General features: G+C 41.6%; 1 protein-coding gene across 2 annotated transcripts in view; it reads left to right on the top strand.

The window, feature by feature from the left end:
• Nucleotides 1-16,406, top strand: part of RAB3B (RAB3B, member RAS oncogene family) — a 61,811-nt gene that overhangs the window by 29,157 nt on the left and 16,248 nt on the right. For both annotated transcript variants that reach the window (XM_028514186.2, XM_036026072.1), the window contains exon 3: nt 13,584-13,702. In XM_028514186.2, the coding sequence (XP_028369987.1) occupies nt 13,584-13,702 (119 nt within the window). The remainder of the gene's footprint in view (nt 1-13,583; nt 13,703-16,406) is intronic.

Below are 16,406 nucleotides of genomic sequence, written 5' to 3'. Positions count from 1 at the left end.
ACTATTCAATAAGGAGATAGACGACTTATGAGATGCAGAGTTCAAAACACTGGTAATCAGGATGCTCACAGAAATTACTGAGTACAAACATAAACTAGAGGAAGAAGTGAAGGCTACACAAAGTGAAATAAAGAAAATATATAGGGAACCAACAGTGAAAGGAAGGAAACTGAAACTCAAATCAATAATTTGGAAGAAGTAAACATTCAAACAGGACAGAATGAAGAAACAAGATTTCAAAAAAATGAGGAGAGATTTAGGAACCTCTGGGACAACTTTAAACATTGCAACATCCAAATCATGGGGTGCCAGAAGGAGAATAGGAAGAGCAAGAAATTGAAAACTTATTTGAAAAAATAACGAAGAAGGATTTCTGCAATCTGATGAAGAAAATAGACTTCTAGGAAGTCCAGGAAACTCAGGAGTCCTAAAGAAATTGGATTAAAGAAGGAACACACCAATACACATCATAGTTAAATTACCCAAGATTAAAGATAAGAGAGAATTGTAAAAGCAGCAAGAGAAAAAGAGCTATATACAAAGGAGTTCCCATAAGAATTTCAGCTGATTTCTCAAAAGAAACCTTGCAGGCAAGAAGGGTCTAGAAGGAAGTATTCAAATTCATGAAAGGCAAGGACCTACATCCAAGATGATTCTATCCAGCAAAGCTATCATTTAGAATGGAAGGGCAGATAAAGTGCTCCCCAGGTAAGGTCAAGTTAAAGGAGTTCATCATCACCAAGCCCTTATTGTATGAAATGTTAAAGGGACTTATCTAAGAAAAAGAAAATCAAAACTATGAGCAGTAAAATGACAACAAACTCATAACTATCAACAACTGAACTTAAAAAAACAAAAACCAAAACAAACTAAGGAAACGACTAGAACAGGAACAGAATCACAGAAATGGAGATCACATGGTGGGTTATCAGTGGGGAGGGGGAAGTGGAGAATGGGGGAAAAGGTACTGGGAATAAGAAGCATAATTGGTAGGTATAAAATAGACAGGGGCAGGTTAAGAGTAGTGTAGGAAATGTAGAAGCCAAAGAACTTACAGATATAACCCATGGATATGAACTAAGGCAGAGGGGAATGCTGGTGGAATGGTGGATGCAGGATGGAGGGGGAGAAAGGGGAGAAAACAAATGGGACAACTGTAATAGCATAATCAATAAAACATACTTAAAAAAACTGAAACCCAAGGCCCAGAGTGGGTGGGGGTGGGATATATCACTGATTTGAGTCCCAGTTTCCTTCCCTTATATTATCGATTGTAGGGTACATCCTTATTTCAGGGTTGCTAAAATGTAAAACAGCAGACACCTTAGAATCCATAAAATATTTTAGTTTACACTCCAGTGAAAATAGACCTTGTACTCTAATGGGGTATTCATAAGCTCCAAAACAAGTTAGTGGTAGAATTAAATCTTATCCAGGCCTCCAGACCCAGCCTACAACATGTGACTCCCTTAACTGCTGTCAGGTTGCCTCTGACAGGTTCCTCTCCCTCTCAGATGATTGTCCTCCCCTCCCTTGTAAATAAATTTCAAGGCCTTTGCTTTTCAGAGCTGAATGTTTGTCCTATATTTAGAACACTCTGGCACCTGTATGCAAATGATCCTCAGGGAATTTGTCTGCTATGGTGACTTGGGCCAACTCCCAAAAGAAAGCAGCTATGAGACCAAAGGGAAAGCACAGCCCAGTGCGGGATGAAGGTCCTGGACTATCTTGTTGTTCCAGAAGTCCTGAGATTTCCTTCTAATCTTTTGCCTACCCTTATATATTAATTCTTATATCTCTGTTTGGAAATGAGTTTATAAGTAGGTCCCTGGGCCAGGCTCCAAGATGAAGTTTTGGAATGTCATGTCAGAAGGTGCTGTGGAACCCAGGCCTGTGGACATTCACATCAGCTCTGGTGCTGGCTCAAGTTTGGGAGAAATGTTTCTTATCGTCGGGACAATGGAAGTAATGTGGGGGATTGGAGAAAGACAACTTTACCAGACAATCCAATGGTTCTGCCCTGCAGAGCTGGAAAGAGTTGGACTCAATGGGATGACTAAAAGGTGGGGAGAGCGGGACCTCACACACTTCTCCCAAACGCCAACTTCCCTGGCCCTTGGCTTAAGTAGCTGTGACCCCATCCTCAGTGGCCTTACCACCTAACAACACACACTCACTGAATGTCCTCAGCGGCCCCCTGTTCTCTGTAGGACAGGGTTCAAGCACCTGATCTGGTCATCAAGACCTCTATGATCTAGCTCCAGCCTCACTGCCTACCTACTTTCTCCTCCACCTAGTATTTTAAGCACTCTATTTCAGAAATCTAAAACACTATCAATTGTAAGGTACATCCTTATCTCAGGGTTGCTAAAATGTAAAACAGCAGACACCTTAGAATCCATAAAATATTTTATTTTACATTCCAGTAAAAATAGAACTGTTTGTACTCTACCCAGATGCCATGCTGTTTCAAGCCTTACTTCTTTTTTCTTTTTAGCTGTTTATTATAGAAAATTTCAAACATTAGCTCAAGTAGGCAGACTAATACTACATGGACCCCATCAACCATCCACAATAATTATCACCTCATGGTTTGTGCTCCATGTTTTTCCCATAGTCTCTTCTCCCTGGACTATTAATAATAATAGCAACTGCCAGTCTTACTGTGGGTTTAGTTTTTCTTAATGTAAAAGTAATATATGCTCAATTAAAACATACTTTGAAATTAGAGCCAAGCATTAAGAAGAAAACATTATTGACTACGTTGGTTTCTTTCCAGTTTCTTTTCTGAATTTTAAACATAGTTTAGGTCATACTATACATTCAATTTTATATCCAGCTTTTTAATATGGCATTGTAAGTATAGCTAACATTGTTAGAAAATCTTTATGAATATGTTTTAATGATTTCATTGTATTTTATAGGGAGGATGCATCATATCCATTCACTAATATTTGTTGCACTCACCATGTGTTGGGGCACTCTAAACAGTGGTGAAAGAATGAGGCACAGTCTCTGGCTTCTCAAGCTTAGTTGTTCTCCACTGTTGGAACATTTAACTGTTTCTTAGTTTGGGGCTGTCATGAATCATGTTCAGTGACCACTGATCATCCTTGTATATAAAACATTTCCTAGATTTCAGATTATTTTCTTTAGATTGATTTTCAATAGTGAAATTCCTGTTTTACTCTACCTCTGCCAGCTTTAAATATTATCTACTTCAATAGGTAAAAAATAGTGTCTCACCTTGACTGGTGTGGCTCAGTGGATTGAGCTCTGGACTGTGAAGCAAAGGGTCACCAGTTCGATTCCCAGTCAAGGCACATGCCTGGGTTGCAGGCCAGGTCCCCAGTGTGGTGGTGGTGGCGGCAGGTGTATGTGGGGGCAACCACACATTGATGTCTCTCTCTCTCTTTCTTCTCCTCTCTCTAAAAATAAATAAATTAAATCTTTTTAAAAATAACTGTAACCTTTTTTTTTAAACACAACAAACTGGTGTCTCATCATTTCAAATTGCATTTCTCTGATTACTTATTGAACAATCATTTATATACTTATTAACCATTTGTTTTCTGCAAACCATCTTATAAAGGTCCTATTTTTATCACCAACAATTCCTTAGTACAAGACCTGACTCTCATTTCCCTTTACCTGCTGTGAAGGGATGTATTAAGTGTAATTTTGTTCCAAGTTTCTCTTTTTCCTCCCAGCCCCCTCCCACCTCACTTCTTCCCCCACCTCTTCCTATCTTGAAGAGGAGTTGGGTGAGTCACATAAAGGATACCGCAGGTGGTAAATTAAATGAATTCCCCAGAGAGATTTCTCTGAATGCTCTGAATGGTGCTGATGTCAACTGAAGACAAAAAAGAGTGAGGAGAAAATGGATTGGCAACTCTGATGCTAAATTTGTCCATGCCAAAAGCACTGGAGTGTTATGAGTGATGATTCATTCAGCAGGTACTTTAAAATACCTGTTATGTGCCCAGATCTGTGCTGGGTGCTGATGAGGGTATATCTGCTAGAGAGAACACAAATGAAATAGGTTATAATCAACAGTCAATTATGTACAAGCCAGAGATATTCAGACTAAGTGGAGATGTCCAGCAGACATTGGAAATTTCCATCTGAACTTTGGAAGTGAGGGACCCAGAGGAGGACAAAGAGCCTGTGTGAGAGACAGAACAGGAGCAGGAGAAGATGAGGGGAATGAAATGATGAAGAGAAGTTTCACGGAAGCTGGGGGAAGAAGAGGTTTCTAGATGAGGAGTGTGTGTTTGGGAGTGGCATCTTTGTTATTTAGAGCAACAGAGAGATTACATTATCCATCCTTCTCTCATTCATTCATTTATTTGTTCATTCAATATTCTAAAAATACCTGCCAGGCATCAGGCATTGTTCTAGGCATTGCTGATGGTTCAGAAATCAAGTCACAGTCCCTAACGCACAGTCTAAATGAAGAGACTTAGATGGGAGTGGAAACAAATCCCTGATATAGGTGCCATGGACCATTCACTCAAAAAATATGTATTGAACACCTAAGATATGCCAAATACATTGAGGAGCAATGAAAGCAAGCCCTATGACCTGTAATTTATCTGCTTGAAGTAAAATGTAGTGCCTATAACTTAGTGGAAATCATGGAAATGAATTGTCCTATCTGTAAGAGGTTTTGAGCTTTGGGTTTTTGAGGGTTTTGTATGAGAGATTAATGCCAAAAGTAAGAATCCAGAGCACTCATGTTTCTGGGCCTTGGATTCCCTTCTGTAAATGAGGGGGTTGACCCTACATATACCTACCACAGGGTTTGTCACATGTGAGGCAACTTACCCCACAGACTGAGAATTCTGAGGTCAGGGATCACATGGGTCTTTTTCGCTGGCATAGTATAGGATTAGTAAGTGTTAGTAAATGGCAGTAAATGGCCTTCTAGTTCTAATATTGTATATTCCATTGCCTCTAAAATAAGGCCCAAGTACATTTTGTGGAAGCCCAGAGGAATGATGATGAATTTTGATGCTGAATTCCAAAGAACTTCCCATAGGTGCCCTTTGACTTAGGCCTCAAGAGTTAGATAGAATTCTAGTGGGCAGGGAAGTGCTTTATAATCCCCAGTCCTGGAATCTAATGACATCTTTCCTGCCCTCTACCCTCAAGGATCTACCAGTTACTAGCTATGTGTCCTTGAACTTCAGTTTTCTCACCTATAAATCAATAGTGACAATAATACATTGTATGCTGGAAAAAACACTGGATGTGGAGTCAGAATATTTGGGTTGGAGTCTCAGCCCAGCTGGAAAGTAAGTAGCTGTGTGACCTTGGGAAAGTCACTTTGCCTCGCTGGGTCTCAGCTTCCCTACTTGTGGAATAAGCTGGCAGACTTAATGAGCTCTAAAATGACTGGTTTCTTCTGGCTGTAAAAAGTCTGCATCACAGGGCCATAGTTAGGGTTCTATGAGATGATGCAACAAAAATGCTTGTGAACTGTAGTGTGGTCTATACTACCAAGGATAGATGGGTATAACAACAAGCCAGCTGCAAGGGATCATGCTCTCCATTCCTCAGTCCTCTGCTTCTACCTGGCTCCACTAAACTTTCCTGTAAAGCTCGCTCCCCCTGGCTTCCTCCCATCCCCTTGGGACATAACTGGCCTCTTCTCCCAGCTGCTGCAAAGTACAAAGGGCTTGGAGCTTGGCAACTGTGGGTTGGATGGTGGGTGTGGGGAGAGCTAGCCTGCAAGTTTGCATTACCTGCCTCCCTAATGCTCATCATCCCTCCATCCCCACCCAATCTGGCCTGGAGGAAGAGAATTGAAGAGAAGGGAGAGAGGAGTCTGGCTGGGGAAATCAGATATATAACAGGGCAGGGTCCAGGGACAGAGGCTCCAGAGATAACCTCTTACTAGATGTGTGACCTCTCAAGTCTGTCACTGCTCTGGGACTCCCTCTTTTGTCTATAAGATGGAAAGGAACTAGAAAGAGGAGGTGGTTTGTATGATCTCACAGACCCTTTTCCAACCAACCCTGAGGACCTAAATGAGTTTTCCCTACTCAGCACATTGTGAGCCTGTGGGTTTTATTCACCAGCATTTTTATTAAGTATCTACTATGTATAAGATGCTATAGTTGAGGGCCTGGGATTTAGTCAAATATAAGATTGGGTCAAGATGCTCATAAGCTGAAAGAAGAGACAGATAAATAAGCCAGTAATTATGAGAAATGTGATGTGTGCAGTGATACAACGTTAAACCATAAAAGGGCAGAAAAGGAATTTACTTTGTGAGAGGAAATGAGGTCAGAGAAAGCTTCAGAGACAATGTAGCTTTGGAACAGGTTGTGAATTATAAAAGAGAAGGAGATTCCAGGCAAAGCTCAGCACATTAGCATGAGGCCCACCGGTGTAAAGAAACAGTGTGTTTGGGAAACCACAAGTGGTTAGACAAAGCTGGAACTCATTGATTCAGTGGAAGAGTAAGAGGGAAGGAGCAGAAAGGGTCTGTATGTTCACTGAGAAACTTGGGCCCTATTGTGCGGGCTGTGTGAAACCAGCCAAGGGATTTAGACTGAGAGGAAGATAATGAGCTTTAGATTTTAGAGTGACCCATCTGACATTAAGTGTGCTCCATCGAAAATGTTGCAGACACCCAATAAATCCATCCTTTCTACAAGTGTTTACTGGAAACCTCTCCCATCCTACATGCTAGTGCTGTGCCAGACGCAATAATAAGCAAAACCAGACATCCTGTTCTTGTGGCACTTGCAGTTTGGCAGGGGAGACAAGACCTTAATCAAATAATTATACAAATAAATACAAAATTACAGTGGGGATGAGTGCTACAAAGAAGAAGCATGTGGTGCCAGGAGAGCCTGTAATTGGAACATTTGACTTTGCCAGGTGGTCAGGGCAGCTTCTCTGCTGAGCTAAGCTTCAAAGGGCAGTGCTTCAAGGAAAGGCACTCTGAAGTCTCTAAGGAAATGGGCCTTCTAGCTTCAGAATCCCCATCCAGTGAATCAAGTAGGAATTGCGTCCTGTTCATCCTTTGATCTCCAGGAACTAGCCAGCGCTTGCCACAGAATCAACACCCAGTGAAGATTTGAAAGAAAAGAGAGGGAAAGAAGGAAAGCCCCAGTAGGCACTTCAGATGTTTGAAGATAGCAGTTCCAGTCCCCAGAGTAGTAGACATTTTCCTTCCTTCAGTTGTTACCATTTCAAGTTCCCATCGCTGTTGTGGTCATTCTGCTAATTGTCAAGGTCCCTGTGACAGGTGATTTAAAACATCAGAGATGTAGCCTTGTGCAGAGAGCACTGGTTTCTTGGAGCCAGAAACCCCTTTTCATCATTCACTGTCCTTCACCTTTTCAGCACTCAGCTGCGCCTTTTGTGGAAGGAGGATATTGGTCCTTCTCTTCCAGGAGCCCTCTGGGAATTAACTGAGACAATAAGAAAAAACTTTGTAAACTAAGAGCCAAACAATCATAGAATTTAAATATTTGGAGGGCTACCACATGAGTGAAAAATTAGATTTATTCTTTGTGTCTCCAGAGAACAAAATTAAATCAATGGATAGAAATTACCACATGCAGATTTCAGCTCAGCAGAAGGAAGAAATGTTCTAACAATCAGAACTATCCATCAATGGAATGGCTGCATTTCAAAGGTGGGCATCCAACATTGGAAACACTCAATACAGGTATGCCATGGAAGAAATTCCTGTTTTGAGTGAGAGGGTGGATTGAATAACTTCTAAGACTTCCTTTTAACTTTAGAATCCAACAACCCGATGATAGTCTATACAAGCAAAGGAGCTGAGAGAGGGCACGTGTGGCAGAGAGAATAGCATGAACAGAAACATGGAACAGAAATAAGAGGGGGCAACCATGAGGAAATTCCAAAAAGAAGTGAATGGTCTGTTTAAATGGATTGTGCAATGGAGGATAGAGAAGATAACTAGCATTGGTTGCACATAACCTTTGTGCCAGACGCATGTAGTTCCATTGAAGCTTGGTGTGTGATTTCCAGGCTTACCCTGTGGTGCAGGGGAGATTGTTGGCCCCAGGGAGTCTCAGACATGGTTGGAAAACTTGCTATCTCGGAGGCTGTGAAATGGGCTAGGTCGTCTCCTGGGGGGTGGCAGGGGATCAAGAATACGCAGTCTGGCTGGGCTATAGGTTGATTTGAAAAATTCACAAAGACAGAATTTGAATCCTTAGTCTGCCTTTTTATATAGTCATGACTCTAGCAATCTATGTAATCTCTGTGACTTTCAGTTAATTTACATATAAAATGGGACTGAAATTTTCCTTCTCCAGGCTGATGTAACAATTAACAGAAATAATGTAAAAGGGCATGCTGGGAAGAGCACAGGCTTTGGAATCAGAGAGACCCAGACTTGAATCTCAGTAGGCCATGAACTGGTTGCACGATCTTAGGCAAATTGTTAACCTTTTCTTATCTGTAAAATAGAAATGACAGTATTTTAAGGCTATTTTGAAAATTAAGCAAAATAAGAAAAGTGCCTGGCATATAACAATGCTCAACCAGCAGTTTTATTTTGTTACTACAAATAACAGATGAGATCCCATATGTTAAGCACTTATCAAAGATCCTAGCGCGTAATAGGTGTTCAGCTGATGTTAGTGCCCTTCCCCGCTACCCCTGTGTCTGTCTGCCACACTGGAGGCCAGAGCAGTGGCTTGCTTACCCTGGTGTCCACTCTCTGGCTTAATGCTCTGCCCATATGAAGAGCTCAATGAATGTCTGTTTCTCAGAAGTGAATTGATTGCCCTTGATGACATGGTTGGTCTCTTTCCTCAAGTAGCCAGTGAGTCATGCCACTTTCTTCTTCCTGTCTCCTCTCTTGTTCTATTTCTGACTCTCATCAGTGGGAAGGGAATCAATGTTCATCAAAGTGATTTTTAAAAATAAAAGATAGAGAGAGGGAGGTTTAGGAACTATTCTCTGGGCTACTTTCTTTCCATTGAGTACAGGATTTTGACAGCTGGACTGTTGTTGTTTCCAATCTTCTTCATCTTTAGGTGAAATAACAATGGCAACAATATCAACAATAATAGCAGCACCTACTATGAGCTTTATTGAGAATCTACTATGTGCTTGGCACTCTGCCAGGCTCTACTTGTAGGTTATCTCCAGTCCTTACATAACAGCTTCAAGGTTGGTTTTATTATCACCACTTTACCAATGAGGAAATTAAGGCTTGGAAATTTTAAATAATAATGGAAGCGGTAACTTCCAATGCTTATTTTCTATTATGAGATAGGCACTTAAAAAACATATAACCTCATTACAAACACCCTGAAAAGTAGGCAATATTATTTCCAGTCCAGATGCAAGGAAGCTAAGCCTCAGAGAGATGAAAAAGAAACAAGTTGTCCAAAATCACACAGGTGGTGAATGGCAGAGTGGGAGTTAGGCCACAGCCTGCCAACTCTTACATTCATTCATTTCCTTTCTATCTGGCCATTTACTACTGTCTGAGGAAAGCTTCATGTTGAGATTCTGGCTGGCGGCAGCCATGGGCAGGTTTAATGATATGGAAGTGACATACGACCTGAGACTCATCTGCTCCAGCTGGGCAGAGCCTGGGAACCTGCTCTGGGGCTGATTCTGGAAATACAAAAATAATAACTGATGCCCATCAGGCACTTACTCTGTACCAGGAACTATTCCAGGCATTTTTAGATATAACTTTCTTAATCTTGACAATAACTTTACGAAGTAAGGTATTGCTATTATTTCCATTCTTAGAGAAAAAGAAACTAAGGCCCCAAAAGGTAAATTGCCCAGGGAGGGGATTACACACAAGCATGAACATTGGAGATGGTGATCACGGGAGCTGTTTTAGAGACTGCCTCCCGTAATCATATGGTTAGTAAGTGGTGGAACAGGGACTCACACCCAGCAGTCTAACTCCAAAAACCATGCTTTTAACCTCAAAACTATATGGCCTTTTTGTTTAACAAGTAGTACTTGAATCCCTACTGTGCACCTGGCTCTGTGCCAGGCACTGGGAGTACAGGGATGAAACTGATTCCACGTCCAAGGTCATTTATTGTTCCATACCAGGATTTCCAATTAATTGGATATCAACTGGTGACAGGACTCTTCTATCAAAACCTGGGGCACAGGGCCAGGCTCCTGGCGGAGATGAAGGACTAGAAACTCTCACAGAAAAACAGAATAATGCAGATGGAGTGAGAAGCAATGAGACCTAGAGGCAGTGCTTTTTGTCAGAAATCCTACCTGGGCCTCTAGATCACCAGACTGGATGGAAGTGTGGCTTACTTCTAAACCCTACAAGACAAGATTTAGGGTCTGGCCCTGCAGATCTTCAGGAGAAGTCTCATCTGTGGTGTTGGCTCTGAGGGGGTCAGGAAGCAGAGGCAAGAGCATGGGAGGGGTGGACCACATACCGTTGCCCTGTTTCATAAGTTCACATGCATGGAGCTTTTGTGTGGATACGGCAGACAGCGAATGTTTCTCTCAGTAGTGCCTAAGATTCCCAGTGTTAGATATTAACTCACTCACTTATCCATTTCTTCATTCATTCATTAATTCATTCATCTATTCACTTATCCACTAGCTAGAGAAAATTCTATTTGCTAGACCTCTTAGAAAAAGGTATTGTATGTGGTCAAAAGAAGTACTCTGAGAAGCTTTTTGAGGTGAAGGGTAAGATACCCAAAGACCATATTCAATGGGCAGGAGATGGTGATTCACAGGCTCTCCTAGGGTAGTGGGTGTGTTATATGCAGATTTTGTTTGGCTGGGTAATCCAGTGCAAGTCTGGGCCAGAGCTGAATGAATGAGGGCGTGCTGAAGCTGAGCCCTGCCATAAACATAACCGTTATATTTGGTTTCTTATCTCCTCACATCTGATATGTCTCCATGTCTATAATTCACCTCTTAAATACCTCTTGAATCTGGTTTTATTCCATCCCCATGGCTACCACTCTCGTTCAAATCCTGATTGGGTCTCGTGTGAACCACTGCAAAGATCTTCTAACCAGCAGTTCTGCTTCCCATGTCTTCTCCCTGCAGCCCATTCTCCACATCACAGAGTGATCTTTCTAAAATTTAGATTTAATCATGTTAATCCCATGCCACAGCATTCAAAGCTCTCTGTAGCTTCATCATCTACCCATTTCCCATCATTCTTTGAGTTCTTCTAAAGTGCTCACTGACAAAACTTTCTTCTGACAAAATACCTTTCCTTCACTTCTCTGCTTGGGAAATTCTTTAGAAAAGTCCCTGTTGTCCTCCTTCTACTGCCAAATAAGCACATCTTTAGGCAATGCTTCTGGGCTCCATAGAGACTCGCCTGTGGGAGTCATTATGCTGTCTTCTCATGGGCATATCATGGATTGCACTTTCTTCGGTGTGGGCATGTGACTTGCTTCAGCCAGTGAAATAAGTGGAAGTTTTAAGACCAACACATGAGTCATGTACTTTCTTTTTTTTAAGATGTTATTTATTTATTTTTTAGAGAGAGGGGAAGGAAAGGAGAAAGAGAGGGAGAGAAACATTGATGTGTGGTTGCCTCTCATCCACCCCTCACTTGGGACCTGACCCACAACCCAAGCATGTACCCTGAATGGGAATCGAACCAGCAACCCCTTGGTTCACAGGCCCGCACTCAATCCACTGAGCTACACCAACCAGAGCGTGTCATGTATTTTCTTTTCCTCTGGTAGCTGCTTTGTCAGTCTTTATCCTAGAATAAGGAGGACAAAAACCAGAGCACCCAGCCAACCCTTAACCCTTAGTGGTTCTGTAACAACAATGAAAAATAACACCTTGTTGTTTAAGCTGTTGAGATTTGTGCTTGCTTGTTACTGAAACTCAGTCTATCCTAAATGATACACTATCTCTAAGTTGACACCTTCCATAACTACTTACCTTATCTGACTTGCGTGGCACATTTTCTTTATACAACTTATCTGGTACTGATGACATACTGGTACCTGTTGCTAATTATCAGTTTGATATGGCATGTCTCAGCCACCTCTACACTTTTACTGAGGCTTCCTGAGGGCAGGGATGGCACTTGTTCCATTTTTGTATCACCCAAACTATGGTTCACGGCCAAGGCAGTATAGTATAATAGGTGTAGGAGTCAGATAGACTGTTTTGAATCACAGTTTTGACATTTAGTGGGCAATGTCATTGAACCTCAGTTTTTCTCATCAGTAAAAGGGAATAATAATATATACCCTTCAGGGTTTTTCTAAAGTCTGTGGATAGTAGGTGCAGCATTGGTACTAATAATGTCATGCTATAATTATTATTGTTCCCATTATCACTATAGTGTGCAGTGAGTGCTTGTGAATAAATATTTCATTGATGGGGGTGTAGTAGTATGTGCATTGGACTTGGAATCAGAAAACCTGGATTTAAGGCATAGCTTTTGTCACTAGGTTTGAGACCTTAGGAGAGTCAGGACAACTCTCTACCCTCTCTGTATTTTTGTATTTTCAGCTACAATATGCAAACACTAATAATACCAACCTCACAGGGATTTGATAAAATTTAAAAGGACTAATATATATGTTATTGGAAATGTCTTATACATGCTCAGGCATCACACATTCTAAAACTGTGATGAAACAGGGGAGATTGGCTGGTCCCTCACTTGAGAACTGTGGGGACCTTTGGGAAGCATCCCATTGTGCTCCGGAGACTCTTCGCTGCTGGGCTTGGTTTGGCTAGCTTGCTTACTTGTTTGTTTTTCCAACTCGACTATGAGCTGCTTGAAATAAAGAGTTGTCTTAGGAAATATTTTTTTTTTGTAAAAATGTTTACTTCTCCTTATGTAAGAATAATACATGCTTATTGTAGTGAAAATAAAAATACATGGAGAAAATGAAAGTCCTGATAATTCTTGTCTCTCATACAGAGATAACTATTAACTTTTGATGTTTCTTTCCAGATTTCATCTCTGCACATACACTTAAAAAACTGATATCACACAACAAATATAAGCATTGTCCCATGTCATTAAATATTCTTACAAAAATAGACATAAACATTTCTACATTTTAACCATGCTCCTATTGTTGAACATATAAGTTAATGATACTTTCTGACTGTCTAAATAAAGTGAGATAACAAACATTTTTGTGGGTAGGTATTTGTCTGATTTGCTAATTTTGTAGGAAAACATTTTAGGAGAAAAAATTCTAGGTCAAAGGGTACAGATAATTTTGATGCTCTTGAGATTTCCATATTGATCTCCAGAAAGACTGAACCAAGTTCCACTCGCATGAGCTGGTGAGAAGTTGCACATCTCACTATATCCTATCTACAGTAGGAATTATAATGAAAAATACAGTTAAAACCTTTTTATATAATATTCATTTACATTTCTTCTATGAATTGTTCAGCCCCCTTGCCCATTTTTCTGCTGGAATTTTAATTATCTGCTTATGCATTTCTCTGAGGTTTTATACTAGTCACCTAGTATAATACAGGATACATAATAGGTGCTCCTATTAGTTAATTGTTCTGGGGACTTTTTAGGAACAAAAGCAAACTTTCTAGAAGGCTGACTCTTTCCTTTTTCCACCCAGGACACAGCTGGGCAGGAGCGGTACCGGACCATCACCACGGCCTATTACCGTGGGGCCATGGGCTTCATTCTGATGTATGATATCACCAACGAGGAGTCCTTCAATGCTGTCCAAGATTGGTATGAGATTCATTCATTCATTCATTCATCAAACTATTCAAGAAAACCTTAAATGTGCTGTGGGCTAGAGAAATCTGGGTGAATTAGATTGGCTCCTGTCCTCAAGGAATTCATGGATGAGAAGAGAAGACAGCGAAGTAAGCAGGCAATGAAAATATCATGTGACAGGTGTAGTGATGAAGAGAGTCACCAAGGCTGTGGGATCCCAGTGGAGGGCTCTGATGCAGCTTGGAGAGTCAGGGAAGGTGTCCTGGAGTTGCTGACATATACGCTGCACGTTATAAGATGAACAGGAGTTAGCCAAAGGGGTGAATAGATAGGAAGGTTCCAGGAAAAAATAGAGATGTGCAAAAGCAAGAAGGTAGGTAAGAGGATAGAAAGAGCAGAGGTCATGAAGGACTTTGTGTGCTGGAGTAAGAAGTTTGGATTTTATCCCACAGGTAATAACATTTGAACAGGGAAACAACAGGTTCAGGTTAAAGTTTTTGAAAGATCTTTCTGGCCACAATAGTGAGTGAATCACATACTGCTTCCCTACAAAGTTTATCCCTGAGCTGGGTTAGGGGTCCAGGAGTACATCCAAACCAAGTAAAGATTCAATTCACAGTGGAAATCAGCACAGCTTCCAGTGGTACAACCTCTGAGCAACCCATCTTTCTTCCTGAGGCATGAATTACAGGGAGAGAGGAATGTGAGCAAAAGGAAAGGTGAGAGGGAGGGGCCAGGACCTTGTGCCCCCATCAGTGGAAAGGTTGAGGATGGGGGAAGGTGGAGCATCTGTGCCGTGGCTCTTCCTCGGAATCAGAGAGGCTGAGCAAGCAATACACACAGCAGCAGGGCTGGGCAGCGCTAAGCTTTTTTCCTGCTCCCTTTTGCCAACAGCTGCTCATTTCCCAAGGAACAGTGGGCATGACTGAAGCACTGTTTGTACCTTGGGACCTTAAGATGAAAGTGACCTTGCAGGCTGCCTGCTGCACCCCCATGTTCTAAACAGCAATACAGGGTGCCATCTGTATGTCTGTCATTCATTCATGGTTCTCCTCAGCCTCTCTGTCATTATCTTCTTCCTCCTTTCTCCCCCTTCCCTTTAACAACGCCTCTCTACCTTCCTTCTTTCCCCTTCTTTTCTCTTTTCTCTTTACTCATCTTTTTTCTCCTCCTTTTCCCCTTTCTTATTCTCTCCCCTCAGTCATGATTTCCCCCCCTCCTCCCATCTCCCTCCAAGGAATGATTAGCTCTTTAAGTGTCATCCACTGCTCATTCCTTGTTGACCTTGACCTCCTTCCCTTTCTTCGTCAGTCCATGTTCATTCCACCTCAGGAACACAGTGACTTTAACACCTGAGGACAATTCCTCCAAAAATAACCTGAGTTGCTAATCTGGGAGCTGAGAGTGGATGGGGTGGGAGGAGAGAGGAAAATGACAGGAAGAGTTGCATGAGTTGGCTCCAGTTACTGCCTTGAGACTGCAGTCTAAGTATGTATCTCTCCCAAGCCTTGGCCTTTGTGATTTGCCTCTGAGAAACTTGGTCCCAGACTAGCCTCCACCTGCCATTGAAGCCCCGTGCCCAGCGTGGAATGTAGTTCTTTGTTGGCTCACAACAAAATGTAGTTGACTGAATTTCATCCTTTGATGGAATGACTTCTCACCATTAAAGAAAGTTGGTGGTGGGATTAGTTTCAGGAGCAGAGCCAGTAATAGGTCCAGGTTGTAGTTAAAATTGAATTACTGCCCTGGCTGGTGTGGCTCAGTGGATTGAGTGCTGGCCTGTGAACCAAAGGGTCGCTGGTTCAATTCCCAGTCAGGTCACATGCCTGGGTTGTGGGCCAGGTCCCCAGTGGGGGATGTGCAAGAAGCAACCACACATTGATGTTTCTTTCCCTCTCTCCTGCCCTATCCCTCTCTCTCAAAATAAAGTTTAAAATTTTTTTAATTTTTTTTATTTTAATCTTTGTTCAAGTGCAGTTTTCTCCCTTTTACTCCCATTCCAGCCTACCCACTCAACCCTCCCCACTTCTCTCCCATTACCAGTCTCCCCCCTAGTTTTTGTCCATGTGTCCTTTAAATTTGTTCCTGTAAACCCTACCCATTCTCCCCTGAAATTCCCTCTTCTCTCCCCTCTGGTCACTGTCAGTTTGTCCTCTATTTCAGTGATTTTGTTTATATTTTGCTAAAAATCTTTTTAAGAAAATTGAGTTACTAAGGGTCAGTGTCAGGATAGGGTCATAATTGTAGATCTACTTCAGGATTAACCACTTATTGGCTTATTCACTCATCAGATATTCACTGTCAACTTCTCTGCTCCGGTCTCTTTGCTGGGCACCGACACCTCACAGCTGAATAAGCCTGTCCCTGCCCTCAAAGGAAGGACAGATAAGTTCAGCCAAATGTAACAGTAGCCATAGTAAACGTGTAGGGGGGACAAAGGGGGAAGTAACCATTTCTATGTGATGGGGTGGTTGGGGACAGAGTCAGGCCCATTCCACACAAGTTACCACAATATAAGGATCCTACTTTACTCCCACTTACTCCCTCTTTTAAAATTTTGTTTCTAATTATGGAAGTAAGACATACTTTTAAAATTTGAAAAGTACAGGAGACTATTTTTTAAATTTTATTTTATTCATTTATTTATTTTTAGAGAGGGAGGAAGGGAAGGAGAAAGAGAGGGAGAGAAACATCGATGTGTGAGAGCTACAGCAAT

Source organism: Phyllostomus discolor, chromosome 5, assembly GCF_004126475.2.
Source record: "Phyllostomus discolor isolate MPI-MPIP mPhyDis1 chromosome 5, mPhyDis1.pri.v3, whole genome shotgun sequence".
In the NCBI taxonomy this organism is placed as follows: Eukaryota; Metazoa; Chordata; class Mammalia; order Chiroptera; family Phyllostomidae; genus Phyllostomus; species Phyllostomus discolor.
The sequence above is the reverse complement of the archived record's forward strand: the minus strand, read 5'-3'. Positions and strand labels throughout refer to the sequence as shown.